Source organism: Cucumis melo, chromosome 9 (assembly GCF_025177605.1).
Source record: "Cucumis melo cultivar AY chromosome 9, USDA_Cmelo_AY_1.0, whole genome shotgun sequence".
In the NCBI taxonomy this organism is placed as follows: Eukaryota; Viridiplantae; Streptophyta; class Magnoliopsida; order Cucurbitales; family Cucurbitaceae; genus Cucumis; species Cucumis melo.
This window is the reverse complement of record NC_066865.1, coordinates 24,306,893-24,319,409: the sequence shown is the minus strand read 5'-3', so window position 1 is coordinate 24,319,409 and position 12,517 is coordinate 24,306,893. Positions and strand designations below refer to the sequence as shown.

The 12,517-nt window shown below is 25.6% G+C and overlaps 1 protein-coding gene across 1 annotated transcript; it reads left to right on the top strand.

Annotated features, from left to right (window-relative positions):
- The first annotated feature begins 9,279 nt into the window (after window positions 1–9,279).
- On the top strand, window positions 9,280–11,042 carry LOC103482866 (NAC domain-containing protein 12). Its single transcript, XM_008439229.3, has 3 exons — window positions 9,280–9,580; window positions 9,691–9,959; window positions 10,056–11,042. The coding sequence occupies exons 1-3, from the start codon at window positions 9,394–9,396 to the stop codon at window positions 10,785–10,787; spliced, it is 1,188 nt and encodes a 395-aa protein (XP_008437451.2). The 5' UTR covers window positions 9,280–9,393; the 3' UTR covers window positions 10,788–11,042.
- Window positions 11,043–12,517: the final 1,475 nt, after the last annotated feature.

The window sequence follows — 12,517 nt, the reverse complement described above, 5'->3', positions numbered from 1 at the left end:
TCCACACACGGAGTTGGTTATTACACAATTTGATTATAATTGAAAATGACAACTATTATAATTGGTTGCTCCGTAGAGTGTTTTAAACTAAACCTAATTTTAAGAAAATGAAAATAATAATAATAATAAAAAAAAAAGAAGCAAGAAAACATTCTGTGGCCTATAAGGATTTGAATTTGGGTAACACATTCTCAGAACATAGCAGTGGTTGAACAAATGAATAAGGCAAATGAGTTTTCAACATCACAAAACTACACTGTTCTAATTTAGTTTTAGACACACAAAGAAAGCAACATTTTTAGAAGTATTCCCAAACAAAATGGCATTAACATTAAGTTATGTTCTTTAGACAGACAGCTTAGGCCAACTAGGCTTTGTAATTTCCACTGTTTTGTCAATGTATATTGTTTATATATCCAACTCAAATAATTCAGCAAAAATAGACTAAATTTTCTTTTCAATAAATTACAATTATTTTGCTTTTTATTTTTTTTATTTTTTTGTGTTTGTAATAATTTGGAAAATAATAACTTAAAATTTGTGATTGAGGAAAAATTGGCCAATCCCATCCTCATGTTTTATTGATTATTTATTGTCTTAAATTACTTCAACAAACATATAACTACATAAGTAATATATTATTTCATTATTCCTCACCCAATCCCACTTGTAATCTCTAGCTCTTATGTCTATTATTATTAAAGTTTTTCTTTTTTAGATCATATTTTCTTTTCTCATATTCATGAATATAACCTCCAATTATTTCTACAATCATTTCGGCCTTATTTTATAACAAATATATTTTTTCTGTTAGATTTGGTTTTCTATTAATTGCTTTGAAAAAAAAATTTCTAATGATCTTGTTTTCTTTTTCAAATTATTATTACAAGATTGAAATCTAAACTAAATCTCAAAGAGAAAAAACAAACCTTTCAAAACTATTAGTTTTAAAAATTTGAAAACATTAAAAAGAAAAAAAAAACTCAAAATTATAAAAAGTTTTACTTTTTGAAAGTGGAATAGTTCTTCTTTTCCATTATACTAAATCCTCCAAATTTTCCTTTCAACCATTTTAATTATTTGGATTTTTCGTTAAATATTTCTTAATTGAATTTAATATGTTATTAACGTAATAAAACAGTCATAATTGAACTTGTTATATCAAATAGAACTTCTAATGTTAAGAGTTAGTTCAACCATCTGCCTTTAATAATTGAGGTTAGATAATCAACTTCCTATCCTTTCTTCTAATTTTAGGTGAATGGATATGTGCAAGGGAGTTGAGTTTTCTTTTCCTAATTTTTAACTTATTTAGCTTTTAAATTTCTTGTGGTTTCTTTATATATATTGTTCAAAGTATTCAAATTTTAATTTCTAGACATGATTATGATGGTAAATATCAAATTTCTATTTAAATTAATTTTCTGTCTATTACCTCTTTTAAGTCAAATATATTTTTTTTTCCTTAAATCAAGTTATAATATTTCCACCTTTGAGATGAATGTTAGGATAAAGTTGTTTTGAACAATAGAAAAAAAAATAATTAATGCTCATAAGCCTAGGGATTATTACCTCAAAATAATGTAGGATGTCTTATCAAAATAATAGTAACTACTTAAAAGATTGGTGAATATAGGTATAAATACAATTTGTTGGTTAAATACCATTTATTGTTAATATATATATATATATATATATATACATACTATTTTAGTTGTATTACATATTGTGGGACTCAGTTCATTTTTAATAGAGTAATTATTGGGAGCATGCAGTTAAGAGTGTATTAATCTCCATGCATATCCATTAACATAAAGAAAATAATTTTTCAAGAAAATAAAATTTTGTCATAGTATGACAATTAGTGAATAGATATTTTTGGTGTACATACAAACATTTTTACTCTTAAATATACGTTTTCAAATTTAAGTTTATTCCATGTTTTTTTTAAGAAATCTTAAAAAGTAGTTTCATTGTTAATTAGTATGAAGTTACATTTTATTCAAATTATTGATTAAGTAATAATGTAATTTTTCATTAAAATAGAAAGGTTTGGATTATTGTTCCTAATTTTATATAACAAGGTTAATATACAATTAAGTTTATTTTTTAAAATGAAATTTAAATTAGGAATAAAATAGAGTTCACAAAAAATATATATTTAAAATGATATTTTAAGCTTGAAATAAAAGAAAAATTGGTAAACATATATTGACATGACTTTCAATATTATTTTCTTATAATACGGGTAAGTTTGATTTAATGGTATATATTAACATGATATTCATTTATGGAGTTTGATACACTAAAAAAAAGTAATGAGAGATTACCTATAAGAATAGCAATATATTTATGCTTTGAATGAAAATACCTTTTAGTTTCTTTATTAGTACGGAAAACTGTAAACCGTACTATGGATAGCCTCATATCTAATTATTTATCGAACTTAATTTTTTTTTATTTTTGTATATGTCATAATAACTTAACGATCTTACATCGTCTTAAAAATCACTCATGGACTCAAATGCCTAAGAAGATTGATTTTTTTACGAAATATTTTGTATTTTCACTTTTAAGGGTTTTAATCCTAGTATTTTTTTTCATCACTAAAAAATATTTAATGAGATCATTTTTCTATTCACATGTTTAGAGATTACTAGACAAATGGTTTGGGTGAGTCCATGAAAACGTGGTAAAATAAAGTAATGCTACGAATAACTCAAAATAGTTTTCTTTTATATATATATATATATATATATCTATATTTATATTTTTTAGTACTTGTCCTTTTATTTCTATAAACTAAATTTTATTTTTTAGAAGTCGTCATTACCTTCCTTAAAATTTAATGTGAAAATTCTAAAATTAAGTGATATTCCAAAAAAGAAAAAAATCATTTTTTTTTCCTTTGACAATTGAAGTGGATAACTCAAAAGACCCCTTTTTCATCTACTTAATAACCCAATTATATTTCATACCTATGTTTACCACATGCTATACCAAACAAATATCATATTTTTATGTAATTCCCCTATAAAAAACATATAATTACTGTTTAACAAGATGGTAAAATAAAAAATAAAAATAGTGCTTGCTCTTTTTTTTTTTTTAATTTTTAAATTTAATTAATTAGTTTTTGCATACGTAATTCACAGCAACCTAAGATGTCATAGTTCACCAAATTAAATGTCCATTTTTGTGTTTTTGTAAGGATATGAATAAATAAAAGGACATATCATTTGGTAGTGTGTAGTTCAATGTTACTCTTAATTTCAACAAAAGGATAAAGCAATATTAAGACAACTTAGATTTCCCCTATGTTAAAAAGAAAAAAGAAAAAAGAAACATACATTTAATTTATATTCATAAATGTAAGCTAAAGCTAAGGCCCTATAAAGTTAGATCTAATTAATGTCATCTCTTTCCAACATTATCTAAATTATTCTTGCATGCATGCATTTTTATTTACTTTGAGGAGAGAGAAAGCAATATCATGAGAATGAGGTTTTAATTAATTCATTTATTTTTTAAAAAACCTATTTTTAGTCTAATGTGGTGTGTAGTTAGGAAGATTTGAAACATTTAATCTCTTAATCCGACTTATTGTATATATATGATTAATAAAATTAACGATTTGACATTTTTTAATAAGTTATGAATGAAAGATCGAGGAGTGGTATCATAAAATATATCATCTAAAAATATAATAAAACGAACAAAGAAGAAGAGTCGTTAAATTTTGTACCTTTTTAATTAACCAATTAACCAAAAGGCTTGATCTAAGATGTCACACCATGTTATTAAATTTTATTTAACATTTTTATATCAATATTTCCACATTTTTATTTTTATACATGAATCAACGTAAATTAAAGAAAATACACAAAATATCATTCAAAACTTATATGAGTATAATATATATAAATAATAAACATGGATTTTAACTTTTTTTTTCTTTATATGAGAACATCCAGTATTTATTTAACCATTTAAATTTTTTATATTTTTCATAAGTATTCATCGACGTCAATATTTTTATTGACATTTTTTCATAAAAATGAGACATGAACATTTTTATCGTCATCAATATTTTAGATATTCATAGGAAAATTGAATAACAAATCTTTTGATTTTCAATACATATAGATACGCTAGTTGAGTTATATGTTATTATTGGCTTAAATCTCATATACAAAATAATTATAAACATATTTTTGCAAAATCTTTGAAATATTGACAAACTATTTGAGATATGGTTAAGTTGGAGTGTCCTTAGATAAATAATTCAACGATGAACCGTAACATTCGAGAATTTTAGATAATTGTTATTTAATTATTTTGAAATTTATTAGGTTAAATTGAATTAAGTGTGGAGATAATTCAAAATTAACCAAATAAATTAAATAACAAAAATTAAGTCTGATTTAACCTTTAAATTGATTTATCTCCACACTTAATTCAATTTAACCTAATAAATTTCAAAATAATTAAATAACAATTACTTGAAATATCGAAGTGTTACATCAACAAGATTTTATATTCTAGGTGATCAAAATTATAAAAATTTGTTTAACATGGCTTGTCTCTATATATTATCATAATCATTTGATCTTCAAATTTGATATATAGTAATGTGTTTGATAATGATGCCTTTTTAATTATATTAATTGATTTTTTTTTTCTTGTGATAATTTTGATTCTACTTTGTTTTCAAAAAAGAAAAAGAAACTATTGGAAGCTTTGGGATAAGCATATATGTATATATGCAATTATATTGAAAACATGCTATGCCTCTAGGGAAAGAATATTTGAAAAAAGAAAAAACGAAGAAGAAGAAGAAAAATGAATTAATTAAAGAGAAAAAGAATAAAGAAAGAACAATTTAGAAGAACAAAAAGTTGAAATGTTTGTTATGATTATTATAAAGACATGTCCAAATAATTCATTTTCATTGATTTTCTAATGCATTCCCACATTTTAATTGTGAAGATTAATTAGCACTCCTACCTTTAAGTCCTACTTATATAGCTACACACATCATACATATAAACCCCATAATAATTAATTAAAAAAATCCATCCTCTAATTTCTCTAAAAAAAATTCATGTTCTAAATAATTTTCGTTTCAAAGTCTAATGGATAAATAAAATTTCAATCAATTATTCAGTTTTAAATTTCTTTTTCGAGGAATACAAGATACGTAGAGATATATCTTAACTTTTTTTTAAAACTTTATTTATTTAATTGGGATCAAATCATAAGATTTCTAAAATAAATATTTTTTAAATTGAAATTTATATCATTCCGTATTTGAATATTAAATTTGAACAATCATATCCGATTAATTTCTTAAATTTTCAATTTTATTTTTAAATTTTGAATGTGTTGTATTTTGAATTTCTTACCGTATCTTAATATTTCTTCTAAAAAAACTCAATCAAGTTCAAAATATCACTAAACATAAAATAAAAAATTATCTTTTTTATAGAAACAATTAGTTCTTAAAAATCTAGAATATGACTCGTTAGAATTATTAGACATTGATAAATAGAAAATTTAGAGATTCATTAGTATCAATTTTCAAATTAAAATAACAAATAAACTCGAACAAGATAGTTTAAAGCCCTCTATTAGTAAGCACGTTTTGATACTTTTGAAAATTAGACAACTCCAAATAGATACAAAATTTGAAAATTCAGAACTTCCGATCCCGAACTAAACCTATCACTTCTTATATATATTAAAATGCAAAGTATTTAATCCCTTTATACTTTCAAAATTACGCCAATTGTCAAATGCCACTAAACTTCTAAAATTATATGATAAATTTATAGATTTAAAAAAAAAAATTGTCGCCCCATAAACGTCCAAAAGATGTCTAATAATCTAGTTTTTAAGATTTTCCCTCATGCACTTTCACGTCTAACATATTACTCTTATCTAACTATTTGATCTTTTTAAAAGTTCATATACTTATTCGACGTAGATTTAAAATTAGTTATCTAAAAATGTAAAATAGATTTGATAATTAATAATTTTTATAATATATCGTAATGATATTAGATATGAAATTAAAAGTTCAAAATCTTATTAAAAGACTTAGAAAAAATTGTCCCCTAGTTTTGGGCTGATGCCCTCTCTACAACTCATATGCAAAACCTCAGCCAATGAAGTACTCCACATGGAATGTTCTTCTTTTCTTTTATTATTAGGCACAAAAAGGTACGAACAAAACAATAGTAATATATGGAAACTAATAAGATAAGAAAAGAAAATCACAACAGGTCCAAAGAGAAGAACTCGAGTCTTCTGAGTAGAAGTTCCAATGCCACTAAGAAATATATATACATATATATCAATATATATTGTTAAACTAAAAATATATATCAATCCCAATTAACAATACTTGATTAAATTACATTAAAAAAAATTCTTCTTGTCAAGCAATTTTTTAAAACAAAATAAATGAGGAGTCATTTTCAAAATTATGAGGCCATATGATTTGATTAATTTTTTTTTGTCTTTTAAAAACGTGCTTATATACAAATAGTGACTTTATTTGTCTTGTAGTACTCTACTTCTTCAAAACGTTTTTAAAACCCTAACCAAAAAACTTTAAAATTATTATTTGTTTTCGTTTTATGATTATTTTAAGATTTCAAAGGTAAAAAATCGAAAGAATTAACAAAATAAATGATTGGTAAATTGACTAAAAATTGATTGGTGAATGAATTTAATATAATGAAAAAAAAAGAAATTAAAACTATAAATTAAGATCAATACACATCACATAGTATATATATAAATGGTCAACTTAATTAATATGTCAAAGGTCAAATTGTGTTACTCTTCTCGAAATACAATAATGGCAAACTTTTTTCGACCATTTATATCTTCGATTTATGCAATTCATTTAATATAATTTATATGATTAATCATAATTTTTTGTGTACATTTCTAGGCAGCTTTGAAACATCTTGCATGATGTATTTATCACGTAGACAAGTACTCATAAATGGTTTAAAAAGTTATAAAAAGTGCAAATAAATTAATTTAAGGGCTAAAATTTTATTTTCAAATAGACTTATATTTACAAAATACTCATAAACATTCTATTATATTTTACTTTTTTTATTTTTATTTTTATTTTTATAAATATTCAGAGAATTATCTTTTTCAATATTTCGTTTTTAAAATTCAACAAGTCCTACTCCTTAATGATGAGATGCCTTTGATTTGCTGATTCATTATTTATGTTTTAAATTCCATTGGTTATGATACTATTGGAAATTTTATTTTATAAAAGTTTTATTTTTCGAACTTCTAAACTCTATAACCATAAATGTTTAATTACCGTCCTTTTGAATCAAGAAAGTTGGAAGAAATGATTTTAAACGACGTGATTAGAATGAAAATAGAATGAACTTTTTTTTTAATCTCATTTAAATTGTAAAAGAATTGAGATAGAATATAATTAAGTAATATTTTCGAATATAATAAAATAAATAAAAGTTTTTTTTTTATAAAATATAACAAAATTTTAGATTCCACATTTCGTAATATGAAGTTTTATTATATTTTATAAATATTTTAAACCGTTTTTTATTTACAACATATTTTTAAATTTAAATTAAGTAAAAATTTCTTTTAGCATATTTTAATTAAAAAGTAAAAATTTAATTATTTTAAATAGTAAAATTATTGAAAATATTTATAAATAATAAAATTTTGTTATATTTATAAATAATTTTAATTCATTTCACTATACTTTTATTAAAGAAAAAAGAAGAAGAAGATGGAGAGAAATTAACGGATGGAAGAGAATAAATAATTGAAGTGTTTGCGAAAAAAAGGTAAAAAGGAATGAAGAGGTGAAGTGCAATGATAAGTTTGGGAATGTTAAAAGGAAATATTATATTAAGGTTAAAGTCCTTAGATTTTTGTTTCATTTCTCTTTTAGTCCCTACATTTTTAAATATTCACACATTATTAAATCTTAAATTTCGTTTTTTAATTAATATTCATTTCATGAAATTAAGAAAAATACACGAGTTATATTTATATAAAAATTAATAATAAAGAGAAAGTAAACTAACAATAATTACTATTTTTCAAATTTATACAAATAATTAAGTATCCATATACAAACTTTAATTTGTTAATTGTTGCAAAGCAACCCCTATGGTTTATTAAAAAAAAAAAATAATTATATTCTCCATTCTTCATGCATTCATGTACATTGTTAACTTTTTGCTATTGAGGTAACATTTGATAAAATATAATTTTACAAATACATCGATATCAATACTAACAAAAGGAAATTGATTGCAACAATTAACAAACTTATATTGATATAAATGCTAACATAGGGTTGTAATTGGGACAAGAACAAAATTTAGAGGTAGAGATTAATTTCAAATCAAAACTGTAGGGATGTAATTGTAATAAATCCTATAATCCAAAAGTAGTTTACAAAAATTTTCTAAAAAGAGAATTAACATAAACTACAATATAGCCAAAATAATATTTTAACAAAAATCATAAAAGAGAAAATAGATAATAATAATAATAAACCCTATTATTAGTTGTTAATTTTTGGTTCACATACCCATTTGATAGCTCAGTGGCTCCGACCCCATCATCCCTCCTTTTGCCTCTCTCTTGTCTTTCAAGGGTGGTTGCATTTCCAAAACCCCCCTTTTCCTTTTTATCTATTTAGAGAGAGAAACTCCAAAAATATTGAAAATAAATGAAAAGACTTTTTCTTTTTTCTTTTTCAGAAAGTGGTTGTTGTTTTAGGTGTGATTTTCAAATAGATTTTTAAGGTCGAAAGTCATGGTTTCGATTGGGGCATTCCCCCCGATTGCACTATGTTTTTGTTTAAATTTCCCCTTTCTTCTAACACTTTCATGATCTTCAGTGAAACTACAGCAATTTAACTGATAAATTTCTTTTTTTTCTCTTTACTGTCAAATATACGTAGTTGTTATTTACGAGATACATAGAATTTTAAATGATATCGAATAATTGGAGAGTTACCAAATATATGGATTTTGTGTGTATAATTTTAGGTGGTTGGCTGTTCTTGAAGCTAATAGGCTCAATACCCTAAGTACACTAGTGCTCTATCATACCTAAAAAACTAAAACCCCTTTTTCATCAATTTCAGGACCTTACCACCTTTCATTTTTCTTTTTCTTTTCATTTTTTTTCCTTCTCTCTCTCCCATTATAAATTATCATTGCTTCATTACACTTTACGCACAAACACTTTGCTCTTTCAAAAACCCCACTCTCTTTTTCTCTCTTTCTTTTAAACTTCAAACTCCACACTTTCCTTCTTCAAACACATCTCTGTCTTTCTCGAGAGATTTTCGTCTTTGTTTTTGTTTTTATGGCGGAACAGGATATGACTCTGTCCGTCAATGGCCACTCTCAAGTTCCTCCCGGCTTTCGTTTCCATCCCACCGAAGAAGAGCTTCTACATTATTACCTTAGGAAGAAAGTTGCCTTCCAAAAAATTGATCTTGATGTCATCCGTGATGTTGATCTTAACAAGCTTGAACCATGGGATATTCAAGGTTTTTCTTTTCTTTATTTGGAATTTCTTGTTTCTTTTCTTCTCATTGTTTGTTGGAGTTTTCTTTTTCTGTGTTTATATGTTTTTCTTCTTTTTTTTGTGTGTGTGTAGAGAAATGCAAGATTGGATCCACCCCACAAAACGATTGGTACTTCTTTAGCCATAAAGACAAGAAGTATCCGACTGGAACTCGCACAAATCGTGCTACGGCGGCTGGATTTTGGAAGGCTACTGGACGAGATAAGATTATTTATACTGGATCCAAAAGAATTGGGTTGAGAAAAACTCTAGTCTTTTACAAAGGAAGAGCACCTCATGGCCAAAAATCCGACTGGATCATGCACGAGTATCGCCTCGATGATAGTGATCGCGACATCAATGTAAGCTAGTCTCTTTGCAAATATTTCATACATCTGTGTAGATATTGTCTTTCACTTATATGTTTAAAAGAAAAATCTTTCGTGCTTCTTCTGAAGATTTGTAACTCGATCGGAGAGTCACAACTAGCAGAAGACGGATGGGTTGTTTGTCGAGTTTTCAAAAAGAAGAACTACCAAAAGAGCATAGATAGCCCAAAGACCTCCCCGACCTCCATGGATTCTGAGGTTCACTTACTAAACTCAAACAATGATGGAGTTTTGGATCAAATACTTCAATACATGGGAAGAACATGCAAGCTGGAAATGGAGTCATTTTCCAATAATATCAACAATAACAACAACTCATCTTCAAGATTAATCCTCAGCCCAAACAACAACACTGAAGATCATCAACAACAAACAATTGACAAATCATTCATGCATCTTCCAAGGCTAGACAGCCCAACAACAATCCCTTCAATAATCTCCCTCCATCAACTCGAAACATCGTCACCGTTCGATCACAATATCATCTTCAACCACGAGATGCTTTCAGTTTCTGAGACAACAACAGAGCCATCGCCTCGACCCGTTGTCAAGCTTGACAACTGGGTCGCCTTTGACAGACTTGTTGCTTCCCAACTAAATGGCCATGACGAAAGATCAGCCATAGAAGACGATGAAGACGAACAACAACAACATCATCATCATCAACAACAACAACAACACCATCATCATATGCAAGTTTCAAACCGAGGATTGGGATACGGGCATGAGAATGATATCTGGGGTTTCACTAAGTCATCGTCTTCCTCATCATTAGACCCACTTTCCCATTTGTCGGTTTAGTAGAAGCACACTCCAATACCAACCTCAAAATTTACATCATACTTCAACAACATCATCATCGTCTTCTTCTTGTACTATCACCTTCCATATATATATATATATCTTTCTTTCAATTAGACCACTTAGTATATATCAAAATATCTATATCAATATTCACATATGTATTTGTAATAAGTTTTTCTTTCCTCTCTATATTGATACATTTGCCAACTTTTTTCCTATCTATTTAAATTTATAAAACATGGATTCTACTCACCTGATGGCAGTAAGACACGAATAATGTTACAATTTATTTGGTGTAATTTGAATGTAATTATGGAATTAAAAAATTGTGAAGATTGAAGAATAATTAGGGTTGATAAAGTATTAAGGGCAAAAAAAAGAAAAAAAAAGAAAGAAAGAAAGATGGAGTTTAGAGTCAATGGGAGAAATGATGTGGAGAAAGCTAATGGTCCAAAGCCGATTAATTCGTAACTAAATTGAAGAGTTTTGACAGATCAATCATAACCTCGCGTTGACTTTATTACCTAGATTGTAGGGCCCACTTTTCGGATACCGACAAAGGATAAGCCGACGTGGATGATCTTCATTGGAAACTGTCATTCCTATGTTATGTACAGTTGGCGACAAAGTGTGCAGTTGTGGGCTCCACGGGAAGGTGTCTACCAAAAATAAAATAATAATAATAAATAATAATAATAATATTTGTTTTTGTTAATTTATTTTTGGTTATTAAAAATAATAGAAAAGGAAAAAGGCGAATGCCTTTTGTGAAAATAAGATGAGATGAGAGACATCATGTACGAATTTGAAACTGATTGTGAAACCTTTTTTTCTTTTTTAGAAACCAAAAAAAAAAAAAAAAAAAAAAAAAACAAACAAACAAACAAACAAAAATTCAAATTCAAAAATTATTCTTGGCTTTGATGGGATGATTAATATATCATTTTAATCCTTTTACCATTCAATTTGTTTTACACTAATTCACATACTAATCTAAAGTTTAATTTGATATATATCTAAAAAAACTAACGACTATTTATGACTTTTTTATTTTTCTCTTCGTGCTTGAAAGTTATTGATTGGAAAAGGGAACTATATAATAATGAAATTTGGTTTTTACCCCTTCCCCCTAGATTTCTAAAATTTAAAAAGATTTAAATTTATTCCTAAAAATTAATTCTGTCCCTACTTTTTATTTCATTATTTTAGCTTTAAGCATATTGATATTCTAGTTAAAAATAAATTCTCTAATTAATAATTGACCTATCTTTTATATATATATATATATATATATATATATATAGAAAAATGAAGTTTCATGAATTTTATGTATGATTAAAATTATAAGAGAAAAGAAAAGAAAAGAAGATAAGAACGATGAAGCTATTATGATATTTACAAGCAGTCAAGCCCTAAATGCATCTCTTCTAAGCCTACAAAGAAAAACTCGACTTGACTTCTTCACAATAATTTATATTTTCTATAATTTGTTATCTGTCTCTATTTTCATTTTTGGTTATCTATTTTTTTTTTTTTAAAAAGCTTTATACTATAATGATCAATTTCATAAATCTACATACTTTTTTCATCATATATATACTAGGGTTAGATATCTAATATATTTATCATTCATTTTATAATTATATTAATATTTCTATGACATATTAAAACAGAAAAAACATTCAAAAGAAACCAATTAAGTGTTAGATTATGTTGAAACAAAAAGT

What these genes read in the sequence shown, in the direction of transcription:
- LOC103482866 (XM_008439229.3), top strand. Translation starts at nt 9,394, where the DNA reads ATGGCGGAACAGGATATGACTCTGTCCGTCAATGGCCACTCTCAAGTT. An exon ending in TGAACCATGGGATATTCAAG is followed by an intron (nt 9,581 to 9,690) that starts GTTTTTCTTTTC and finishes GTGTGTGTGTAG; the next exon opens with AGAAATGCAAGATTGGATCC. An exon ending in ATAGTGATCGCGACATCAAT is followed by an intron (nt 9,960 to 10,055) that starts GTAAGCTAGTCT and finishes CTTCTTCTGAAG; the next exon opens with ATTTGTAACTCGATCGGAGA.